Below are 26,561 nucleotides of genomic sequence, written 5' to 3' on the forward strand. Positions count from 1 at the left end.
CATGGAGCAAATCACCTGTTCACTGCTGTAGCTCAAACGGTTAAGGAAGAGCTAAAGGGACTGGCTGAAAAGTTGGCAGCTCTGCTGCAGCAGCAGCAGCAGCAGCAGCAAGTCTGGACAACCAGGAAGCTCAAACTGAGCTTTTCCTTGAGGGCTGAAGAATGCTGCCTTCTATGATGATGTTGCTTCTAATCTAGGAACAAAAAGCCCTTTATCAAACACTCAGTGACCTATTTTACTACAGTACAGTATATTTACTGCATTCTGGATTGGAGTTGCCAACATTTTCTGGCAGATTTTCTGAGCCTTTAACAGGTGTGTAAGAAGATTTCTGCAAGTGAAGCCTTTCCCTCTCATTAGGCATCTGTGCAATTGGGAAAAGTTTCAACTACTGGCACTTTCCCCAATTATGCAGATGTGGTGATGAGAGCAAAAGGTTTCGCATAATGTATTCCTGCTTGTACAGCTGCAGTTCAGTTTGCAGAAGCCTGCTGGGACAAGCATCTCAGATCTATTCAGATGCAGGCATTACGTGCCTCCTTTTTTACCCTAAGCTACCTCTTTAATATATTCCATCTTTTTAAGGATATTATTATTATTATTACTAAAAACAGCCAGGTGATTTATCCAATTTGCAGTATTTTTATGAGTTGGGTGGGCAGGGGACGCAACACAACTCTGGTGGACACCAGCTTTCTTGTGTCAATTCCCTAAGCAAAATAAGAATATATCAGAATGTATATCCAGTAGATCTACTTTGTTTGTTCTCCTGCTCTGGAAGTTCTAAAAAAACTCTGCTCAGGGACAGGTGTGTCTCCATTGTTGGTTTCGCAATCAAAGGACTGTCAAGTTCAATTGGCCAATAGATGCTTAAACATCTGCTACTAAATGCAGAGTTTTCTGAATGACAAAAGTAGGCATATTGCCATAATTATTATTTTTAATGGCCCAAGTTACTTCTTCCAATGTAATTGGGTACAAGGTGCGTTCTGATAACTAGGGTGACCACAACTGGTAAAGCTCACCCCACCATGAATATTTATGCCAGATATTTCTCTGTGTCAGGCTGATGTTAAAGGTACAAAGAGTAGGGGCAGAGATAAGAAACATCTGTACCAGTGCTCCGCCTGCATTGTTTTGATGTAATCCTTACAACACGTCTGTAAGTGTTAGCCTCCAGATTGCAGTGGCAGGTGGGTGGGAAGGCAGAGGATGAGAGCGAAGATGGCTTGCCTGGGGCTACCTTATTATGACTTCATGGCAGAGGTGACATTTGAACCAGGGCCTTCCTGAGTCAGCACTCTATCTCTTTGCCATGGCTCTACATCAGCTTTCTTTTAAAAACTTCTGATTACCCTAGTAAAAGACACCCTTTTTTAAAAGTGCGCAACCCTGCTATTGGCAACTTGAAAAACAAGTGCCTGGTTCTAGAGTTAAGACATTTGTGGCTCAGGGTCCATCTGCCCTTCCCTTTGTTTCATGATTTCAAGTGTCAGAGAGGGGATTTTTTGGTCCTGCTGTTTTCCCCAGGAAAACCCGTTGCTTACTGCTTAATCAGAACAAACATCAATCTGCAGAAAACCCAAACATTTAATTGGGGGGGGGGGGGCAAAGTGCCTCAGCCCTCAGGAGCCGGCACCTATGGATGGAGGTGTCCAGGGGCACTCCAAAAAGAATGGGATGAGAGCAGTGCAACTTTGCTCCCACTTCTCAGTGTTTCTGCAGCTTTCAATACCATTGACTATGGCAGAGGTTTTCAACCTTTTGGAGTCCACAACTCCCTTAACCAACCACATTCTTTCTGCAGCACCCCTGTGAGGCTCAGGAGCCCAGTTGTGTCACTCCTTGCCCAGTTGTGTCACTCCCCTCCCCTCTCCTTGGAGTCCTCTGGGCAGCCACTGCTGCCACCCTTGGTCCCCCTGCCCCAAAGAGAGGTGTCTCCCGGAGGCACCATTCACCTGCAGGGCTTATAGCCCGGGCTGCTGCAACAAACAGCTGTGCAAATCTTTGGGAGGCTGAGACTTGAGAAGGCATCAAAGGAGGGAGGGAAAGAAAGAAAGAAAGAAAGAAAGAAAGAAAGAAAGAAAGAAAGAAAGAGGCCAGTGTTGCCCACAGCACCCCTGGGGTGCCACGGCACACTGGACTATGAATACCTCTGGACTATGGAATCCTCCTGGACTGGCTCTGTGAAGTGGGAATCTGGGGGCACTGTACTACAGTTGCCCTGGTCCCACCTATGGGACCAAGTCCAGAAAGGAACACTGGAAAAGTGCTTTTTGGCTCCCTGGCAGTTATGCCACAGGCCACTGTTTTATCCCCAATGCTATGAAACCACTGGGAGTAGTCATTAGGAGTTTGGGGGCAGGATGCCATTTGTATGCTGATGATGCTCAGGTCTATTTTTTGAAAACATCTGAATCAGGGGAGGTCATGCAGGCCTGAATACAATGGTGGACTTTATGAGGGAAAATAAACTGAGCTTGAATCCTGGCAAGACAGAGGCACTGTGGGTATAGAAATTTAATAAATAATAATATTTTTTGTAAACCGCTTAGAAGTTTTGTTTATAAACAAGCAGTATATAAATTTTGCTAAATCGATCAATTACAGTCACCTGAGTCACACACTCACATGCAACTTTCAATAAGGGGATAATAGCTTCTATTTACAAAGCTACTATATTGTCACCACTCTTTCCTTTGGAACTTTTGTTCATCTGTTACAACACCCCAAGGCTATTCATATTCTATATATTCAATTTATTTTGGACAATATTGAACTTGACATCCTTGATTAAAAAGAGGACAGTTTTCAGAACTATAAGTGTGTCGGGTCCATAGAGGGAAGCAAAACCTACAAAAGGAGTCCTGTGGCACCTTTAAAAGATATTGTGTATGTTAATGGCAGAATCTTTTGCAGGCCAGAGCCCAACTTTATCACATGGCAACAATGTCAAGGAGTTTTCAAGGTGTTGCTTCATTCTAGCATGGTTCTCTGTGGTTTGGGGTGCTGCTGGCTTTCTCCACAGCTATCTCAGATATTCATTATCTGAGGGAGGCAGAAAGTGCTATCAGACCATGTTTTCATCATCCAGCATCCTCCTCCAATCTACATGACTCTGTATTCCAGGTTTTGGCTAGCCCCTTTAACTGCAATTTGTTCTGCAGCAAATTAATGGTGAAACACCTTGCTCCATACTACCACTTGATGACTTTTGCAGAGGCACAGGGGTGAGAGCTTCCTTTTTTGGCCAACTGGCAACCCTATTTTAATAATAACCAATTCAGCTCAGTTGGATTTGCTTAATAGCTTGACAAGAGATTGTTGGTAAGTCATTTAATCCTCTCATTTACAACCCAGCTTCTTCTTTTTTGGTAACAATAGGTAGAACCAGACAACCAGCATAATAAGAAGCTCAGGAATATGCCTTAACCCAGGGATAGGGTATCTGTGACCCTCCAGATGTTGTTGGACTCCAACTCCCATCACTCTCAGCCAGGGTGGTCAACAGTCAGGGATGATAGGAGCTGTAGTCTGGACACATCTGGAGGACCATGGGTTCCCCATTCCTGCCTTAATCCATAGGTTGGTTCATTCACTGCATATGGAAAACTGAAGTGTGAGATAACATAGATTCAAACTCACACAACCCTTTTCAAAAAAAATTTTAGCACGATGTATTATAGAAATGGTGGCAGAACAGCTGTAGAGAAAGATCAGGCTGCTGCTGCCTCAGCTACGCATCCATATATCCAGTGCATTTCCACAACAGCACAGAACTAAAATCCATAGTTGGAACTTTGGAACAGCTTTGCAGAAGATGAGAAAATAAATAACTCACCCACTGGTTCCTGGTCTCTGGGCCTGAGAGAAACGCCAGTCTGTGTTAGGTTGTGCTTGCTGCAAGAGAAACACAAAGAGAGGTTTAATGCTTCTATTCCTAAAATGAAGCTCAGCTATAAAATACACACACACATGCACACACAAGCAGAGAACACCATTATATGTTCCAAAATACTTCTAAAGAAGCGTGATTGGTTAACATGATAAGAAAGTAATCTAAATAATCTTGTAGAAGATAAGACAGTCAGAAACTATCCATGAATAAATGAAGCATGAAATAAGCTTGAAGGGGCATCATTTAAACCAGAGAACACCAGAACATCAGGAATATTTTTTTTGGGGGGGGGGGGAGAAGAACAGAATTAATTGGTACTGAGAGAATACCAACATCTGAAATGCTAATAGAATTTCCTAATTTATAATCTTTACTGAAACAGGTCAGTGTTAGGGCTTTGATTTAATGTCTTCTGTTTCCTTTGATCTTTGGAGCTTTGCAATCTTTTTCGCCCACTGAGATTAAAAATTCCATTTCCCACAACAATAATGATTTCTTTGAAGGCGCAACAGAAGACACTATATCAGAATAGACTGAGCCATGTATTACTTTCCACCCACATTGTTGTATTATTAGAACAATGGACATTTTGTAAATAAAGGAGTACATAAAATGCCACTATGAGCAGCATGTCTGAATGGCTCTTTGTGATCACAGCTGAAAGACACAGTGTGGTTGATGCATGCTGCAAAACTCCAGATATCCTGTCAGTCTCCTCCATTAATCCTTCAGTAATAATATTCCACACCATTAGAGAGATTGGCACCTGAACCGTTGTTTATGTGTTTTTTTCCTTAAACAAAATGGACAAACATGTTTTAAGATCAGGATACAAGGGTGTAATCGACATCTTATTCAAGCAACGTCAAAATTAGAATTGATTCAGGTGAATCTGGACTCCTAGGATCCTGCAAATAAAAAACTATATGCCTGCAATCTAAACCCCACTTGCCTGAGAGTAAGCCCAATTAAATTCAATAGGACTCATTTCTGAGTAGACAAAGCTAGGGTTGAGACAATAGGAGGATTCCAGCTTTACTGATTATTGATCTGTGAACACTAAAGGATTAAAATATACTACTGGTGTCAGTTAAACAAGTTCGTAAATCTATTTATGTATGTGTATGTGTAAAATTATCATATATAACAGTATATAGCATGTATAAATATACATATATTTCTCTGCAGACTAAATATGCAGAAACAAGCCACCTCCTTTGAGTTATTCATTGTGAACACTTACTTCCTCAGTTGCTTCTATAATTTGCAGAGCCAGAGGCTACAATAATCAAACCTTAAATCCTAAATTTAAACACCTAAATACAGGCAGTTCTTTAAATATATTTTGAGCATCTTCAGCACACACTGAATTAAAAAAACCCACACACACAACCCGTGGTTTTCTGAAGTTTAGAAAATGGCACCTGTTTATTTAAGTTTCTAAATGTGGATTTAGACATTCCTAAAATGGTTAAGTTCCTGTCCCCAAGTCTCAAAAAGCTCAAATTTCAGCCATATTTCTTTACGAGGTGGCAAAAGCTGGAATGTGAAATCTGTGTATGATAAGGATTGCAAAACAGAGTGTCATGTGTTGCAAAATACTGCATTCTTTCTGCACATAGTATCTTCATAGCGCCAGCAAAATTTAGAAGCAGGAAAGAAGCAAAATTGAAGTAAGAGCAGTTTGTTAAAATTACTGATATGTAAATTTTGTATTGTTGCTTTTTCTTAAATAAGCTGAGCCTGTCCCTTTCACCAAGGGCTCACTGCTTCCTATCCCTTGTGTTAACCCAATGGGAAATTTTCATTTTTAAAAATATATTTTTAAAATTTTTAATTTATATTTTAAAATGTATCAATTACTCACATTATAACACATCCAAATAATTCAGCTAAAAATATACTGTCTCATTTGCAGTCACTCTTAGCTCCTGCCACTCTTATGGAAAGAGCTGTGCACTTCTGAAATGCCCATTTACTTCAATGGGACTTGCACAGAAGAACTTCCCAGTGAATGGTCATAAGATGTTTCCCCTAAGGTGCTACTTAAGTGTAACTGTGATGTCACAGAATCATGTATTTATTAGACGTACTTGTTTTAAATGCTTGCAGGCTGCTTTTGGGGCGAAGATGCAACATGTCAAAATCAAAACATGCTCAAAATGGCAAAGTAACACCAGCAGCTTCACAGTTTTTCCACAATATTACCTTAAGATAGTGATAGATCTGGATTTGCCTGACAGTTTTACAGAACTCTGATAATGGTAGCAGTGAGGTGAGTAGGGAGTACTTTTTAAAATGAATCCAGCAACCCTCACCTTTTGACCCATATCCTCACCATCATCACCATCACAGTCTCTTTTGCTAAAGGATCCATTAAGCACATCTGTGCAAAACGATGCAGCTAAAGAGGCCTCAACATATACACCCATGTGGTCCCATTTCAGTCTCTTCCTTTGAACCTCTGCTCAGAACTAACTTCTTCCATAAAGCCTTTGGTTTAAACCTCTGGCTTTCCAGCTGAGATGAGAGTGGAGTCAAAGTCTGTTCAGATCTGGCTTCTTCCCCAAATGTTTGCTGCACATGTAGAGAAGGTCTGGAACGGAGCTCGTTTGTAGCTGCATCTGCTCTCATTCATCCTTCGCTACACTTGCCTCCCCCTTTTCTCTGACTACATTTAGGTCGAGAGCTTCTTGTGGCAGGGACATGGGTTGTGCTTTTCTTTACTCTGTAAAGTGCTGGGCACACGGGTGGCATAATAATAATTCTACTGAGTTTTTAAAAGCCTAACTGACAAGCAACAGTAGCAACCCAAACAGGACTTTGGATCCACCTGACCTTATGTCCAGCATAGGGCTACCTAAACGTCCCATCAGCACATGGGTTTCCTCTTGCACAACAGGACTCCCCTTGCCTCTTGCCTCCCCCCTCCCCCTCCTGCTGTGACCACCTAACTCTATCTGGAGGTTCCTCAACTCTCTGGAGCAGATTTGGGGAGAGTTTGTTGAACATGTTGAGAGGAAGAATGGGGGGAGGGAAGGGGGCAGACCCCATTTCACAAGCAGAAATCCTTGCACGGATGGGATGCATGTGTTGGATTACCACCCTATATATTTGTTTTATTATACCACCCTTTAATCATATTCCCAGGAGTCCCAGTCAAGAGCAACCACTGCACATGCATTCTCCTCTCACCCCAATTTACCATAGAACCTCCTGGGGTGGGGGGAGGCAGCTGGAGAGTGCAGCATGGAAAGAAATGAAAGCCCTACATGCACCTTGTAAAAAGCATAACAGCTGCAAAATGAAGGAACCCCGGGATGTCACCCTCCACAACACACACACACACACACACATGCATACACACCTCATTTACCTCTTTACACCTAGCAGATGGAAGTCTATGGTAGATAAATATGGTAGATAAATATGGATTTATGGATTGCAAGCAGAAATGTTTTAAGAATCACTTTAGTGTATCTTACCCCATCAGAGGGACTCTGCAAAACACTGCCTGCCTGCTCAAAGGCAAGCATGCTTTCTGCTGTAGTGGAATGACTGAAAGGTTTAACAAAAAAGAATTCGCCCTGTTCAGACATTGGAGAGAGACAAGACTTGTAGTGCTGAGCTCCAGCTCCGCCCACTTCAAGGTATCTGATAAAGCCTTCGGGATGTGGGCGCCCAGTGAAATTTATGGTGGATTTCCTGTCTGTCCTCTTACTACAGCAGTGTGACATGAACCAGCTGGGGACACAGAGGCCAGATCTGAAGCACCTGGCCCCCACAATAACCAACATTACACAAGAGACCAGAGAGATGGCCACAAGAGAGATGATAAGGTAGAGAGTTAGGCTGGGGGCTCTGGAAGGTGATTTGGGGAGAAGGTCCAAGGACTTGGAAAAGTCCTGCACAGCATTATCCTCTGAGGAAATCACAAGAACCAGTGAGGCTGAGAGAGACGGCACTCCATTGTCTCTTACTTCTATCACCAACCTGTGGGACACCCCAGGCTCCCTCAATGCCCGAACAGCCCGGATCTCTCCTGAGTGGCGTTCCACTTTGAACGGGGTGGCTTCATTGGCATCCTGAAGCAAACTATATGACAGCCAAGCATTGTGGCCACTGTCAGCATCCACAGCCACCACTTTGGTCACCAGGAATCCAGGTTCCACCGGGAGCAGAACTGGCTGGTGAAAGGCAGAGCCCTTGGAGACTTGCGGGTGCACAATCACCGGGGCGTTGTCGTTCTGGTCCACAACAAACAAGTGAAGAGTGGCTGTGCTGCTCAGGGGTGGGAAACCCGAATCCTTCACCTCCACTGCAACTTGAAAGACTTTCTCTTGCTCATAGTCAAGCATCCTGGATGTGTAAATGCTGCCATTCTCTTGGTTGATGTGGAAATAGGTCGAAATGGGTAAGCCATGATTTCCATTGTCCACAATGGAGTAAGACAGCTTGGAGTTGACACCTGCATCCGGATCTGAGGCTGACAGAGAAAAAACTAGAGTCCCAGGGGAAGTATTTTCCTCCACATGAGCAGTGTATGAAGGGATGGAGAAAGTGGGTGCATTGTCATTAACATCTGAGACTTGAATAAATATGTTTTTGTGGGTGGATTTTTGAGGCATTCCAGAATCTGTTGCTTTAATTGTGATATTATATCCAGCAGCCTTCTCTCGGTCCAGGGGCCCATTGGTCACCAGTGAATAATGTCCCTTAAAGGAAGACACCAGTTTGAACGGGATGTGCCTGGTAATCTCCAAGTGGACTTGCCCATTTTCCTCAGAGTCGTTGTCCTTTGCTTGGATCAGGGCAATGACTGTTCCTGTGGGTGCATCTTCTTGCACTGGGCTAGAGAGGGAAGTCAGCATAATCTCTGGGCGGTTGTCATTGACATCAACAAGTTCCACTCTGATGTTGCAGTGACCCTCCATGGCAGGGGACCCCTTGTCTTTTATGTAGATAGCTATCTCGTAAGCATTCGCTTCTTCGTAGTCCAGCAGAGCTTTGGTCCTGATCTCCCCTGTCTGGGGATCCAAGCTAAACAAGTCAAGGAGCTTCAGAGGTGCGCTATTGCTGGCTTTGAGGAAATACTCCATCTCTCCATTAGGACCTTCATCTAAGTCCGTAACATTGAGCTTAGTTACAACAGTCCCCACCTGGACGTTTTCCTCCAAATAAACTTTGGACACTGGCGGGTCACACACAGGGGGGTTGTCATTTGCATCCAGGACGTGGACTGTCACCTGGGCAGTCCCAGACTGAACAGGATTCCCACTATCCAGAGCTGTCAGGACTAAGTGATGGACAGCGGCTTTTTCCCTGTCTAGAAGCTTCTCCAGCACAATTTCGGGCATTTTGACCCCGTCCCCCCTGACGTTAATGCTCAAGGCAAAATGTTCGCTTGGGCTAAGCTCATAGGTGGCAATGGAGTTGGAGCCCGTGTCCGGGTCTTCGGCGGCTTCCAGGCGCAAGCGGGTGCCCGGGTTGGCCACCTCGGTGATTTCCAAGGAAACCCTGTCCTTCGGGAACTTGGGGGCGTTGTCGTTCACGTCCAGGATCTCCACCTCCACCCGGTGTAGCTGCAGGGGGTTCTCCAGCACCAGCTGGAGAGGGAAGGAGCACGTGGGGCTGGAGCTGCACAGAGCTTCGCGGTCCAGCCTCTCGTGGACCAGCAACATGCCGTCGGCGAGGTTGACATGGAAGTAGTGGCGCATCCCGTCGCTGACCAGCTGCAGGCGGCGAGCGGACAAGCTCCGCACGTCCACGCCTAGGTCCTTCGCCACGTTCCCCACGGAAGAGCCTGGGTCCCGGTCCTCTGGGATGGAGTAGCGAATCTGCGCGGGGATGAGCCCTGGCAGGGACAAGACGGCAGCCACCAGCGCCAGCAGCTGCCACGACCAGCTCTGCCCGCCGCCCATGCCTGGCTCCTTTGCGCGCAAGGATGGCCGTCTCCAGCGGCTGCCTCTGCTCCAGGTATCCAGCCCGGGGGTGGCCGCTGCTGCCTCCGGACCCCGCCGCAGTCCGGTGCCCCCCGCCCCGCCCCCCAGGTCTGCTCCTGGCGGCTCCGGGGTGACCTGAGAGGTGCTGTGCAGCGGAAAGGCGCGGGCTGCAGCTGGAGAGGCGGGAGGGGGGAGCGGGGGGATTTTAAAGCGCTCGGATCAGCAGCAGCTCATTGGCAAAAGGAGCAGCAGAGAAAAGGGGCTGTGAAATGGATACAGACAAGCGGCAATTCCCTCCTCGGCGGCGGCGGCGGCGGCAGCAGCAGCAGAGAAGCCCCTTCCCCGAAACGCACACACACCCTGCTGCTCCCCCCTCCCCAATCTCTCTTGCCACCAGTTTTCCCTCCCTGCGCTTCCCATTCCTTTCCCAGCGCAGCAGAGAGACTTGGAGGGCTGACCCAAGGGAGCCATTGGCCAGAAGAGCTCCCTTGATGCCCCTCTTGGTGGAATAGCAGGAATCGAAGGTGCAGAACGCAGACAGGGCGAGCTGCTGACGGCAGCTGTAACTCCAGGAGGGGGGGAGGGGGCTACTCTACCCTCCTGCAACCTCTTCACTTCAATCCCCTCCCCCCTCCCCCTCCCCCCGCTCATAAAGAAAGAGAGGAAAATTAGGCACACAAAGCTTTGGAGCAGATAGGTGCAATGTATCACAGCCTATGCTTGAGACCACGCACTGATTCCTCACCCCCACCCCAGGCACTTCTCCTAGGTGCAGGGAAACTCAAAAGAAAAGAAAGGTGGTGCCATGGCTGGAACAAAATAGGGACACTACATGGAAAATTCTCACCTTGCCAAAGAAGCTGGGTTCAGTGAGATTGCTGCAAGAGGCTGTCCTAAGTGTCAGATTAGGTTTCATGAATACAAATTCGCTAATGTCTGAGACAGGAGAAAAGCAGGATCTGTATCCACGGGCAGGAGGTCCAGAAGTGGCCACTTGCACTCCTATCATGGCATCTCCAGGGCTCAGCTGATAATGGCAATGTCCCATCACGTGATCTGAAGCATCTTGAAGCCCACCAGCTTTGCTTCCACAGCATCCAAAGATGGTAGATGTTGCACGTGAATCACGGCGGAGGCATCGAACTCCCAAGGCCACCAAAGCCATCAGCGAGATGGTGGAAATTGCTGCCAAGGAGATGATAAGGTACACAGTCAATGTGGGAGGTCCCTCAGTTTCCACTGAGTGAGCTGTTAACCCCAGAAAGGTTTCAGGGCTGCTCTCCTCCAAGAGCACCATCACAGTGACTGAGGTGGACAAGGAAGGATCACCTGAGTCTTTGACAACCAGGACAAGGTCCTGGGTAGGATTGTCTATGTCCTGTAATGCTCGTGTAGTCCTCACCTCCCCGCTACGGAGGGCCATGCTGAAAATACCAGGGTCTGTGGCTTGCTCTACATGGTAAGAGAGCCAAGCATTTCGCCCAGAGTCCAAGTCCACTGCCATAATTTTTGTGATTAAGGCATTGGCTGCAGTAGATCGTGGAATTCTGAACTGTACAACAGAATCTTTCCCAGTAAAGGGGAATCGAATCCAGGGTGCATTGTCATTCTGATCTAGGAGGTAGATGTGCACCATGATTCTGTTGCAGAGAGGAGGCGAGCCACCATCACACGCCTCCACCAGGAACTGAAAATGATTTGTATGCTCATAATCAAAAGGGCTCTCTGCAAAGACATCTCCATTTGTTGGGTTGATGGAGACATAAGAGGTGAGGTCCTCAATCAATCCTTGCCCTGGGCTCGCCAAAACAGAATAAGACAAACGAGAGTTCTGGTCCTTATCAGAATCTGTTGCAGAAACTCTAAGCAGTACCACCCCCACTGGATTGTTCTCTTCTATGACGGCTTCATAAAATGGTCTGTCAAAATGAGGTGGGTTGTCATTGACATCTGCCAGAGTTATGGAGAAAGAGGTGTGCTCAGAAAGAGGTGGATTCCCTAAGTCAAAGGCATAGATGGTGACGTTGTATTGCGGAGTGCTCTCACGATCTAGCTGCTCACTGGTGAGCAAGGAATACTGGTGCTCAAAGTCTTTCCGAAGTTTGAAAGGAAGGTTTCTGGGCAGATCACACCGGACTTTCCCTTGATCCCCAGAGTCTCTATCCTTGACATGTATCACAGCAACCACAGTGCCAGGAGGCGCATCTTCACCCATAGAGCTGGAGAAAGAGGTGAGAATAACTTCAGGTGCATTGTCGTTGACATCCGTGACTTCTACCATAACACTGCAGTGTTCCTCCATAGTAGGGGAGCCCATGTCCTTAGCCTCCACTTCGATCTCATAGACATTAGCCTCTTCAAAATCCAGGCTCCCTTGGACACGGATCTCTCCCGTAGTCTCATTGATAGCAAATATCCTGCGCAAGGCTTCTGAGTTATGGCTGCTGAGGGAATACTGCACCTCTCCGTTAGGCCCTTCATCCAAGTCTGTTGCATTCAGCTTAATCACCAGGGTTCCTGGAGGAGAGTTTTCTACTAAGCGAGTATAATAAGTAGGTTTGTCAAAAACCGGATGATTATCATTGGCATCCAGAATGTGGACAGCAATTCGAATAGCGCTAGATTTGGGGGATATGCCCCCATCTTCAGCTGTCAGGACCAAGTGGTGGACAGCGATGTGCTCCCTGTCCAGGGCTTTCTCCAGTACTAGCTCTGGGAATTTGGTGCCATCTGTACGTGCCTTCACGTTGAGGTTGAAGTTCTCATTGGCGCTGAGGTGGTAGGTCTGTAAAGTGTTAGTTCCTACATCTGAATCCTGTGCGTGTGGGATGGGGAAACGGGCACCCAGTGCAGCCAGTTCATAGATCTGCAGAGATATTGTGCTACTTGAGAACACAGGCGCATTGTCGTTGATATCCAGAATCTCCACTTCGATGCGATAGAACTCCACTGGGTTTTCAATAGCAAGTTTGAGATGCAAGAAACAGCGCAGGTTCTGCCCACAGAGCTGCTCCCTGTCTATTCTGTCATTGACTATTATGATTCCAGTGTTCACATTCACAGAGAAATACTGGGAGTCAGAATCAGAAAGCACCTGCAGATTGGCAGCTGCAAGCTTTGTCACATCCATTCCTAAGTCCTTAGCAACATTTCCTACAAAGGCTCCTCGAGTGAGTTCCTCTGGGACAGAGTAACGGATCTGTGCAAAACAGTCACTCAGAAACAGACAGAAGGCAAAGGCATGCACGAGTCCCAAACGCCAGGCAGAGTTTTCTGTTCTGAGCATCTTTCTGAAATCCACAGCAGGAAGCTCTAAAACTGCAAAACAGGAGCTAAATATAGCAGGCAGTATCTCTTTAAACCTCTGGAGGATTCACCACCTATCTCGAAGAAATATGAAATATATGAGAGGAAAAGGGTCTGTGGTCAGTGTTTACCTCTCTCATTCATTGTTTTGGTTTGAGAGAGATTGACACAGGAGGGGAGTGGTACACACCGCAGATCTTCAATGCTAACCTCCTGCTCATTGGCTGAGACTGCCTTTCTATTTATCCAATCAGCAGCCTCCTTCCCAGGACAGCAACACACGCACCAATCCAAGTCTGGAAGTTGCTACTGTGTGAAAAAGGACCGCGTAACCTGCTGTTTTTAACCTAGAGACACCAGGCTAAACGGCAGACAATGGAAAACAAAGCCCAAAATCTTGTCTGGTTTTGGCTTCTGTGCTAGCTATAGGACTCTTAGAAGCATACGCTGCAAAGAAATGTTTGCTCTAAAAGCACACTGACTCCTCACGTATTACATCCACAACAGAACAGCTGATTTGTCATTTTTATGAGCAAAGATAATTCAATGAATTCTAGGAAACAATAGTTCCTCTTACCCCATCCTAAGCTTCCAGATCAATCTCTTTTAGTTATTTCTAGGCTACCAAATTAATATCTAGCTTTATTTACCGGTATTTCAGAAGCCTTAGACTCCACCCTTCCAATGTAAAAACTCAAGGGAGTGATTGGTTTTTTCTCAGGGAAAGAAATCTAATTGTATGGGGGGGGGGACTTAGCAGTTGCAAAAATATGAAGAGCTAACTTTGTGACAGGCAGCATTTGAAGGATGATTTTAAATTATCATTTTCTTATTGTTCACATCCTAGTTCCAGTCCCTGCTCCCCTACCCACTTTCTCTCATTAAAAGGCAGCAATTTGTGGGAAGAAATCAATGTAATTTTCCCCACTCTCCTGCTCTCTCTTTCCCAAGGCGTTATGACTATGTGGTGCAGGGTTAGGTTATGAAGAAGGAGGCCCCACCCTATTCTGATAACCGATGAATCAGCCCTCAGTCAAGTTTCAAAGTGTTACTGGAGATACCAGTTTCATGTGGGAAAGGAGAAAAAGGACAAAATGCCACCTCACCTGCCTGGGATGGTTCAGTGTATCAGTACGAGATAAGAAAGTGTCAAAGTCTCTCGTCAGAGTACTTGGTTGAGGGTAATCCACAGGCCTCATAAAGGTGAAATCACTTCTGTCCGAGCCGGGAGAATAGCTGGCTCTATAGCACTGGCTCTGGGAGTCTGTGGGCCTGAGTGTGACCTCCATGTATTTCAATGTGCCATCTGAGTTCAGTTGAAGCTTAGGGCTGGATTGTTTGAAAACATCCCTGGCAGGAGCACCACTCAGGCTGCAGCAAGAAGAACCCCTGGCTTTTTTATTCCGAAAGCATTTTGCAGACAAGATTATGAACGTAACGAGGGACACAATGCTAACTGCCACCAGCGCAATAATCAGATAGAGGGTCAGGTCAGATTTTTCTTTGGGGTGAGTCAGGAAATCACGAGACTGGGGCCTTTCCTCAGTTACTTTATCCTCCAATGAGACCACGATGGTGACGGTGGTAGACAAAGGTGGTTCTCCATTGTCCTTCACTAGTACAAGGATTTTCTGTGCTGGGAGATCTGTTTCCTGGAACTCCCGAACAGTCCAGATTTCCCCAGTGTAGGGAGCCACTCGGAACAAGGAGGGGTCAGTAGACTGGGAAAGCAAGGAGTAAGAAAGCCAGGCATTGTGGCCAGAGTCTGCATCCACGGCAGTGACTTTGGTGACCACATAGCCTGCTGATGCAGACTGAGGGATCCTCTGGATTGCAGACAGTTCCCGACCAGTCACTGGGTGCAAAACAACAGGCGTGTTATCATTCTGATCCATTATGAAGAGGTAGACAGTGACACTGGAGCTCAGTTGGGGTGTCCCAGCATCATGCACCATGATGGGGATTTGCAGCACCTGCAGCGTTTCATAGTCAAAAGAGTGCTGGGCATAGACATTCCCATTGTCTGGGTTGACGTAAATGAAAGAAGAGACTGGAGCATCTTGAATTGGGCTTCCTGCCACTGAGTACGTGAGCCGGGAATTGTCCCCCTCGTCAGGATCAGAGGCTGCCACAGTGCATAGCAGAGAGCCAGGTGGATTGTTCTCCTTCAAGAAGGAGTTGTAGAAGGGCTGAGAGAAGTACGGGGCATTGTCATTAACATCTGAAATGTTCAGCAAGATGGTGACATCTGTGGTTAGAGGTGGGGACCCTGAATCTTGGGCCGTCAACTTGATAGTGTATCGAGAAACTGTTTCTCTATCCAGCTTCTCAGAGGTAATCAAAGAATAGTGGTTTTCAAAAGATTTAATTTTAAAGGGCAAGTTTGGTGATATTTGTAAGCTCACCTTTCCATTGGCACCTGAATCTTGGTCTCGCACATTGAAAAGCCCTACCACTGTCTCTAAAGGGGTGTTTTCTGGCACAGGGTTTACCAGAGAGGTAAGGAGAACCTCTGGGGGGTGGTCGTTCTCATCTTCAACTTCCATTTGGATTACACAATGGCCTTCCATTTGAGGAATGCCCTTGTCCCTGGCCCTTACATGAAGCTCATAAAAATGAGATTCTTCGAAATCCACAACTCCTTGGACATGGATCTCACCTGTGTGGGGATCCAAGCCAAACAACTTCTGGATGGAATCAGGTGTGTGGATTCCAAAGGAATACTGTATTTCCCCATTAGAACCTGCATCAGGGTCAGTTGCATTAAGTCTGAAAAGCAAAGAGCCTACAGGGATGTTCTCCGAAAATCTTATCTTGTACAGAGGAAGGTCAAATGCAGGTTCATTATCATTATTATCCAGGACCACAATGGTGATCAGAGCTGTTCCTGACAGTACAGGGTCCCCCCCATCACAGGCAGTCAGGATGAGCTGGTGTTCCGATTGTTGCTCTCGGTCCAAAGGTTGCTCTAGCACCAGCTCAGGTAAAAGCTTGCCATCGTTCACATTCTTTACATTAAGTGAGAAGTGGGGGTTGGGGCTGAGTCGGTAGACACTGACTGCATTGGTCCCCACGTCTGCATCATGAGCGCTCTCCAGTGGAAAGCGAGACCCTGTGGCGGCAGACTCTGCTATCCTCAGCACAAGCTTGGGGGTGAGGAAACCGGGGGAATTGTCATTTAAGTCCAGGATCTCTACCTCCAGGTGAAAGAGCTCCAAGGGATTTTCTATGACTACTTGGACTGGCAAAATGCACCCCGAGCTTGCTCCACACAGGGTCTCTCGGTCTATCTTTTCATTCACTATCAGAGCACCGTTGGCCAAGTTAACTGCAAAGTACCTCTTGCTCTCCTCAGAGCCCAGCCTCAGCCTGCGACGGGAAAGGTCTGCCACCGTTAAGCCCAAGTCCTGAGCCACCTTTCCCACCACGGTGCCCAGCTCCGATTCCTCCACCACGGAATAGTGGATCTGTCCTGTAACCAACGCCCGGCTGAACAGCAAAAACAAACCCAGTACTTGCCATTTGAAAGAGGGTTGCCGGGACAAATGTGGCTCCATTTCAGAAAAAAGTCCCCTTCCAGAAGGAGTCTTTGTGATATCCCAGGGATAAGGAGGCTCCAGGACCTGGATGAATGCTGTTTTTCAAATCCCTCGGTATTTCCTTCCAAATGAGTTAAAGTAGCTTTTGAGCTTGCCTAGCTGCAGCAACAGAATGTTAGTCAGAGAGTTGAGGGGGTGGATTGGGGGAGGGAAGCTGAATTACAGCCATAGCGACGGAGGAGGAAAGTCAAGGCAGAAAGAGCTGATCCCCCCTCCCCCCAAAATCTGGATCAGCACCTGACTAGATGACAGCTCCATCCACTCTCCACCAGTGACAAGTCCACCTACACTCTTAAAGCTGCTGCAGCACATGAAGTTGGGAGACCAGGACTGATCACCCCCATACCTCAACCCTAAATGTAACCAAGAGGCTGGTTTGCCACTGGTTTTGGCAGCTAAGTTTAGCAGCTCAGATTCTTGTTCTCAAGGAAACAGCACGTCCGGGAAGCATGAACGGTACAAATCCTCATTGTTCACATTAGCTAGATTCATTCCATCTCATCTGAACAAAAGACAAACTCTCAGCTGTAGGGGATACAGAATCATAGTCTCTCTGGCGAACAACTGGTCCGATTTTTCACTTGCAGTGAAAAAGGTATTTGTTACAGTCGAAAAGAGGAAAGATAGGGAGAAACTCTCACAGAAAGTGCTTTAGCATTTTGCAACGCAGCTTCAATAAATGCATTTAAAACTCTTAGTCATTACCAAGGCAAAACAGACCCTTTCAGAATGTTCATTTTCAAATGCAGACATGGGAACCTCCACCACACAGTGAAGAATGCACAATCTTCAAAATTGCTTAAGGCCTCCCAGCTCTATTCATTGGCCTTTCCAAAATTAGAACACCACAATCAATGCAGCAGTATTTCTAAGTAGAACCATTGTAACCCAAAGACCATGGTGTGGCTTTGAATGTCAGGGACCCACATACCAAGTAATTTTTAAGCTGTGGTGTTAAAGCACTTTCCAATAACGAGACACCCAAGTACAGATTCACAGAACTGTGATGGACTCAGTGAGTGGACCATTTTTCTTAAGATGGGGTGCCTCATTCTTGATGCACTCCCGACTTATGACCCTTAGCACTTTTTCTTTCCCCTCTTTCCACCAAGCTTTCAAAAACATCAGAAAAACAAATATTTGACAATCTCCCCTGGAAAATCATTTAACTGCTGGATTTATTTTTCGGTGAGAAACTTTTTGCTGCTTGTTAACCTAAATCTAAGTACCAGTAGTTTAAAAGCATTACTTCTTGCCAAATATCCACAGGGTGAACAACTGCTAATCTTCCCAAGATTCTTCTAAAATAGCCTATCTCCTTGAAGAATCTCAAATCCAACAAAATGCTTTTTAATTTACAAACTGACCACCTTAACACAAAGGCTGCCTGACATTGCCATTGCATCTGTGACCTCTATCCCTGGAGATTGTTACAGAATCACAGGGTGCTACACGACATAGTTATAGAACAGTATTTCATGCCTCACCTCGTTTGGCTCTCGGGAAAGGCTGCAGGCCAGAAGTGTGCCTGTGCTGTTGATATCCTGCTGAGTGACTGGTGTAGCTATCCTGAAATTCCTCCCTTCTGAAAAGTGGGTCTGGCCAGGCCTTAGGAGGGTAAAAGGAGAAACAACATCTCCCCCAATGAAGGCTGTAGGGAATTCCATTTTTTCCTCCTGGCTCAAGCGTACTGAGAACGTGTCAAAGTGTCCTCCCACAGGAATAGAGTTCCTACCCTTCAGGTCGCTGGTCCAACCCACATCTGAGTGTCTTCCTTTCAATCTTTTAAGACACTTCATAGCTAAAAACACAAAGGCCAGAGCAGAAAGTCCTGAGATTGTGATTAGAGCAATAATGAGTTGCAAGGTCAGGTGAGACAGCCCTTCTTGTTCCATGCTGGACTCTCTGAGGTCTGCTGTGCCCAACTCATGCTCATGCTCTAGATTAAGAATCAGAGTGGCTGTGGCAGACAGAGGTGGCTTCCCATTGTCCAAGATCTCAACAACCAACTCTTGGGAAGGGGCGTCTTGTTCCAGGAGGGCTCGGACGGTTCGGATCTCTCCTGTGAACGCCGAGACTTGGAAAAGGCTTGGGTCTGTGGCTTGCTGCAGCTTATAAGAAACCCATGCATTCTGCCCAGAGTCTGCATCCACAGCTGTGACTTTGGTTACCAGGTAACCTCCTTGTGCAGAAAAAGGGACTGGCTGCTGGGCTAGGACCCCCTTCTTGGTTACAGGGTATACAACGAGAGGAGCATTATCATTCTGGTCTATGATGAAGATGGAGACAGTCACATTGGCACAGAGTGGAGGAGAACCATTATCCTTAGCTTGAATCTGGAAAACCAGTTGCTGGGTTTGCTCATAGTCAAATGAGCAGCCACTGTAGATAGTACCGTTCTCCATAACATAGACATAGGAGGAAATGGGCATTCCATTTATGATATGCTCCACTAACGAATAAGACAGGTGTGAGTTCTGCCCCAGATCAGGGTCAAAGGCAGATATAGAAATGATTGGCAGCCCCAGAGCATTGTTCTCAGTTACGAGGGTCTCATATGCAGGCTGTGAGAAGTGGGGTGGGTTATCGTTCAGGTCAGATATATTTATAAGGAAGTTTCTTTGACTGGAGAGAGGTGGAGAACCAGAATCCGTAGCTGTGATCATAACTTTGTACTGTGAGATTTCCTCCCGATCTAGGGGGCCACTGGTGATCAAAGAGTAGTGGTTCTTGAAGGAAGGTACAATCTGGAAGGGGATATCTGCAGGGAGATGAAGCTGTACTTCTCCATTTTCCCCAGAATCTGCATCACTGACTCTGAGGAGCCCTGCTGTGGTACCTGGGGGAGCATCTTCTGGTATGGTGGTGGTGAGGGAAGTGAACCTAATGATAGGCTCATTGTCATTCACATCCACTACCTCCACTAAGATGTTGCAGTGTGCATCCATGGAAGGTGACCCTTGGTCTTTGGCCCTCACATCAATTTCATACAATGTGTCATCTTCATAATCCACACTTCCCAGGACTCTTATCTCCCCAGTCTCCTCATTAAGGCTGAACATTTTCCGGATTTTCTGTGGAGTGTGGCTGCTGAAGGAGTAGGAAACTTTCCCATTTGCCCCCTCATCATTGTCTGTAGCTTGTAAATGTATCACAAGGGTCCCCACTGGGGCATTTTCTAGTAGGCTAACTTTGTACACTGATTGGTTAAAGACAGGTGGATTGTCATTGGCGTCTATTACTGACACGAGAATCTTTGCTGTCCCGGATTTAGCAGGAACTCCTCCATCCAGGGCTGTAAGCACCAGGGGGTAGCGCTGCTGCTGTTCTCTATCCAATGCCTTCTCTAACACCAGCTCAGGTTTGCTGCCGCCTTTATGTGACTTAACACTGAGGCTGAATTGTCCACGTGGACTCAGCTGGTAGGTGCTGACTGAATTCATGCCAATGTCCAAATCTTCAGCACTTTCCAGGGGGAAGCGGGCCCCTGGCATTGCAGACTCTGCTATCTCCAAATGGGTTAGACTGGTAAGAAAAACCGGGTCGTTGTCATTCACATCCAAGAGCTCAACTTCCACACGATGGGAGGCTGTTGGGTTTGCAAGTAGGAGCTCCAGATAGAGCAGGCAGTGTAAGCTGGGCCCACAAAGCTGCTCTCGGTCAAGCCGTTCTTTCACGACCAAGAGACCATTTGGCACCTTGGCTTCGAAGTACTTTTCAGCAGAGCCAGCCATGATCTGCAGCTGTCGGGAGACCACCCGGGCAGCATCTAGACCCAAGTCTTTAGCCACATCCCCAACAAAGGCCCCAGGAGCTAACTCCTCAGGAATCGAATAATGGAGCTGGGTCATCTCTCCAGCGCTCTGGAGAGAGACAGAAACCAAAAGCAAAGCTCTTACTTGCCATAGCAGGAGTAGTCTTTCTTCCAGAGACAGCATAATGTCGCCAAAATTTCCTCTTCCTTTGCTGGACCTCTGTCCTCTCTGATTCCAGCACAGCCAAGGAAACAACACAGAATCCCGGGTTAGGTCGCGCAAGGGATGAGAAAGCGGCGCACCATCTGCATCTTTTCTCTGTTTTTCTTCCACAGAAAACAGCGGCGGTGCCTAGTCCGTATCGGAATCAAGAGGGGAGGAGCTTTGTTGTCCATCAAAGCAGATACAGGGCTCCTGGAATCAAGGAAGCGCCTGGCTGTTTGCAATGGACCACCCATCCTCCCCCTCCCCAGCTCCAGCAATGGTGTGGGGGAGGTCTTAAAGCGCCAGTGCAAATGTTGAAGAAGAGCTGGGAGCCCATTCGCCAGCTGTCAGTGACTGGATTTCCCAAGATAATTATATGAACAATAAATCCTATGTCATTACAAGCTTTTGAATTCATTAATGAATGTCACAAGCATTTAAATTCAATAATGAACACTCTTTGTTTGGAATGGTTGGGGTTATAAGCTAAACTAGCAAACTGCATATTTTGCAGATTTTTTAAAAAACAGAATGCAACAAACACCAGTGGCTGCACAATTAAGTGATATACTGCCATTTGCTGGATATAAGATCACGTTAAAAGACCCATTGATTGTCTGCCTGAATTTCCTTTAAATGAATGGCATTCAATAACCGATGCAGGAGAGCTCTTCAAAGCTCATTCCCACTATGGCCTTTGTTCTCCAAATGGAGTATACTAAGAGTCTCTCCATATACCCTTTCCTAAATTTCAGGAGTTTTGCAGCCAGTGCACAAAACAGAATAAACCATGACATCACAAAGGAAATTTTTAAGCCTCTGGAGTCAAAGGTTAGGAGGAGCAAGGTTAAAAAGAGTTTTATGAGCAAGAACCTGGTCCCTGATGTTCCCAACAAACAGCTTCCATAGTGGAGACAACTAAGATGTTAGGGAAGGGGTCAGGTCAAGGAGATTCATGGACTTCCTGGAAAAGATGAAAGAAATCTATGAATAGAAGTATTTTTTCTCCCCTAAAGGTAGACAATGCCTTCTGAATGTTGGCATGGTAGACTTCAGTGAAGAGGTAGATGAGGCACACTGCTGTTGAAAAAGTGGTGTCCTCTGTCTTATGTGCTTGATTAGAAGCACCTGGATTTGCTCCTAGTGGCATCATGTGTGGATGAGAAGCTGGGCACCTCCCGTGTGTGAGATTTCACAATAGAAATGAAACAGACAGAATGTATTTACGGTGATGGTCCTTCTCCAGGAGTACTGTGCAGATAATATAGGGCAATGACCACAGGTTGTTCGTATTGCATTTGTTATTCTGTTAGCTAGATTGGTCTTCACTGTCCAGAGGAGTATTTGTGACTAAAACCTGGTTTTGAAACACGGTCCATGGCTTTAAATGCAAGCATCTGGGAATACTGGCAATCACTGCTGCTCCACTGCCTCTGGAGTGAGCTGCTTGCTATGTGCAGAGACATGCTGTCTGGCACGGACAAAGTTTGTTTTGACCAAGGTACAATCTTTTGGGTATTTGGGGACATAAAAAATGTGCACCACCATATGTTCCATGGCAAAGACGTCCACCTCATTTTAACATTAAACTTATAGCTTCTATTTTATAGGCAAGCCTCCTTTTCACCACAGCCGTGACTTCCCAATAGTCACATAATGCTGCACTGGGTGGAGTCCTCCTATATACGGAATTGCCATACTAAGTAAGGTGTTGCTCCAATATAGAGCCTTCAGGACCAAGCAATGCTCAACTTCCTTAATTCCCAGTCAATGTTTTTCAAAGAAGCAAGTTCAGATCTCTTCACATCAACAGACAAGAAAGTCTTAACAAGTAAGTGATGACGGAACTGCTGCTCGTTCTACTAACCAAGGAATGTTAATTTCTCTGACTCTAAATATCTCTCTGTGTCACAGGCCCTGGAGAGGGTAGGAATCGTCAACACCTGCATTTCCCACTTCTGCCTGATACATTTCCATGGATCTTTTTACATCCATTTTGACTCCATGAAGGAGCTTGACTCACATGTACACAGGGACTCACAGTTTACAGGTTCCTTTCAAAGCAGTAAAAATCTATTTCCACAGTTATCATCTCACTAATCAACTATTATATAGCAGTCGTTTGGGGATGCAATTTCCCGTTCTTTCCTATGATTTCTATGTAACCTAAACTCACCCTTCTAGTCCACTTGGACTAGTAATGGTCAGGGATTGGCACAGTGCCTGGGCAGAGAGCACAGAACAATTAGCAGCATCCACAAAACTGCTGCAGGGTGGAAGCACATTGAGATTCTGGACTCAGGCTACATCAAGAGCAATTTTCTTCAGCTCAAGAGTTTGTATTTGTATATTACAATACACAAAATCACGATATCAAATACATTCCTTGACTTACTGATTCTGCCTTTTCTAATGCCTGAGGATACACATTAAAAAAACTTAAGGATACTATTTTTTATAATGAATGTTCTTATCTTGATAATACCAATGTCTTTATACACTCTTGCTTCTCTTGAATTCACCTGCACATAACATTCAGCTTTGCAATCCTATTTATTTTCAGAATCCATTTAGTTGCAAATAGCACACATACTGTACAGATATTTCTAACTAGTTATATACAGTCTTGGTTCACAGAGCTACGAACGCTGCATAGCAGGCTAAGTGGCTTTGAAAGATGCAAAGCCACTTGGCTTGGTTTAACTAACACACATGAATTATACTACAGGACGCTGTGCTAAACTTCACAGGAAACAGTATTTGATGAGAAGCATTCAAATCAGTTCCTAATGCACACTTGTGCCATTTAACTTAATGGAATGGAAAAGAAATTCTGTATTTTAAACCCTTGTCTTTAATGAAATCACAATAAATATTTGGTGCAAAGGAAAACATTTCAACAATAGAAACGGGAGACCTTGTAATTAGGATTTGAGAAGAGTGGGGAGACTGATATCTCACTTCAAAATCTGAAATGTGATTGAGTTTGATTGCTTTAGACTTTTTGGACAGTCAATGACTATTTTCTAGGTTCAAGATTGTAGACAAGCAAGCAAGAGGGAAATTTTAAATGTTGGGGGTCAACATACAGTAAGTTTCATTACATTCTCCCACCCCCCTACACTAAACTCGTTTGTGAAAGGCACCATAAGATCTTGAGTGGGGTCTCTGGGCAGGGATTGTGCATGTTTATTGCTGTCAAATCTCATCCAGTGGCAGATGGCTAGACAGCATGATGTTAGCCAGCTCTTTGCACTCTTTGTCTTCCATTATCTTTACAGAAAAACAAATATGGTAACTTTCTTGCATTGCTCTAGATTAGATGTATTTAATCATAAAGTTTCTGATCTTGAATTCTCCTGTGTTGCTTTGGCTGCATATATGCTCATCTTAATTTTCAAAGTGAGATTTCTTCTTTCCAATCTCAATGTCCTATAATTCAGGGATACTTATTACAAACTAGAAGACCAGTGTGTTTGGCAGTAAACCCCACAGCATATGAAGCTGTCGCTTGCATTTATTTCAGTGCACAAAGCGCAGCAGGTCCTGGCCCCTTGCAACATATTTTCAAGCACATATGATTTTAATAAGTACAGCCTCCTCAACTGCAAGTGTAATGGACACACTAAATGTTCACATTGTTTCAGTAATACGTGAAGGAGCCCTGATTATATTTGGTGAGAGTCTGCCCTGGTTTTGCATATTTTAGAGCCAGATGGCCTACTAATGAAAAGCCTCTGTGCATCATTCTAACTTTTGTTAAAAACACTAAAGAAACTAATGGTTCTGCCTGTACAGATTAAGTGTGGGATCTGGTGCAGCTTTAAGAGTACATCAGCTTAGGGTCATCATATTGTGCTGGAATTGCTAATGCCTATTGACAGGACACACACGGGCACACAAACACACCTCTCTTCCGCTGTCTCTTTTGCCCGCCCTATTTTTCTGATCATAGTCATTTTCTTAACAATCTTCCAGACTATGTAATTTTGGGTAGGAAAACGAAGCTAAAACAATTTCCAAGGATCTCAGGGTTCACATGTCAACCATTTCAAGCAAAGCAACATGTATGGCAGTTAAGAAAGCCTAATTATGAATTGATAACAGCAATGCAACCCTTTTGGCATCAGAATAGTAATAATAAACAATAATAATTTAAATCTCAACAACAAATTAAAAGTACAGATGAAATCACTAATCAGTTATCGATGAATTAACATCATCATCATCATCATTATTACATTTATAAGGCTGCCCTATAGCAGTTTTCTGGGTGGCTCACAAACCAAACCAAGCAGAATACAGCATATTAAAAACCTATGATGAATTAATTAAAAGTTGATGCACAATTTACAACTCAAGGTATAAAATAAAAGCAAGCTACATACAAAATATCAATTACTGTTGTGAATGTGTATATATATTTCCCACACAGCCGAAAGGTTAGGTACCACATTGCTCTAAAACATGTTCGGATATCAGATGCCAAATACTAAATGCCAAATTAACCAGGTACAAAGACTCAAAACCAGTTCACTGAAATGATGGCCCTGAAAGCTATTCACAAACTATCAGGGGTGAGAACTGGCCTGGAGCCAGACGCTTTCTGGCAACCTCTCCTTTACTCTTGCAATCTCTGGGCTTCCTGGTCCTTCTTCCAGCACCCTCTCCACATAAAGCCGCAGTTTATCACTGTACCCTAAAACAACTTCCTGCCTATAGCATCTAATTGTGTAGCAGAATGCACCCTGAGCATGTATCTACACTGCAGATTCAAACTGGTGCAGCAATCATTCCCAAGGAATTATAGGAATTGTGCTTCTGGCTCAGTTCTCAATGAGGTTGTACCCCTGACTCTGGGCTGTACCACTTCAGACTGCAGGTGGGGACTCAAGATGGCTGTATGCTCCTCCATGCCAGCCACCCCACGGTTAGGATCCATCTTCCTGACATCTAGCTTTGACAGAGCTCTGAATTCTTTGTACGCAGGAACATTCAAAGATGTGGGTTTCATCTGCAATCTGAAATGGTACAGCCTAGAAACAGATTAACCATCTTGGTGAGAACTGGGCCTCTGTGAGGAAATCTTACAAACATGACACACAACGTGCTCTCTTCAGAGTGAAAATGTTCATGAATATTTCAAAGGAAACTAGCATGTACATACAATCCCAGCAATTAACATATTCACTGCCAGCCTTCTGCTGTTACACAATAACAAGATAAAATGAGTGTCACACGAGTGCTACCTAATGTTATCAGTGATCAGAATATGAGAGGAGCCTGGGAAGGAAGGGAATTTGATGCCTCCTGGGCAGTTTGCCTATGCCTGGTATTTTAGGGGGGAAGACTGTTGGACAGAATGGGGATGGGGTGCAAGACAACATATAAGTCAAGCTGAAAGTAGCCTGCCACTTGTGATTCCCAAAAGAAAGCTGAAGCCTGAAACTTTAGGTAAAACCTTGAGACTCAGAAACCCTAAAGCACAATAGCTTTGTGCAGCTGGTGGAAGAGTCAGAAAAAGCTCACCTATGTAGGTGTTGACCGGTGTGCTTTGTAGGCATTGTGAGAAAGAACCTGGCTATTGTTGTTATTACTCCTCCTTCTCCTCTCTACACAGAAGCTTTTCTGGATTGCAGGCAAAATCTCTAGTTAATATTCACTTTCATACAATAACATATTGCATTATCTTTTCACTTATTGACTTTTGATATGAACTCTATGATGGGGCTGCCTATGTTTTCTTGGACATTCAACAGGGAACACATTATCTTAGCATCGTAGCATCTCTACTATCTCCCACCTGATCAGGGACAACATGGGGGGGGGGGAGCTGAGCCCCTCCAATTAAGCAGGG

General features: G+C 45.4%; 1 protein-coding gene across 1 annotated transcript in view; it reads right to left on the reverse strand.

Annotated features, from left to right (window-relative positions):
- The window catches only part of LOC308481843 (uncharacterized protein), a 228,289-nt gene that overhangs the window by 18,265 nt on the left and 183,463 nt on the right, over positions 1–26,561 (reverse strand). Inside the window, exon 4 of the mRNA XM_081014552.1 lies at positions 3,842–3,900. Within this exon, the coding sequence (XP_080870678.1) occupies positions 3,842–3,900 (59 nt within the window). The remainder of the gene's footprint in view (positions 1–3,841; positions 3,901–26,561) is intronic.

The sequence above is a fragment of the Podarcis pityusensis genome, assembly GCF_964106645.2.
Source record: "Podarcis pityusensis genome assembly, chromosome: 7".
Classification (NCBI taxonomy): domain Eukaryota; kingdom Metazoa; phylum Chordata; class Lepidosauria; order Squamata; family Lacertidae; genus Podarcis; species Podarcis pityusensis.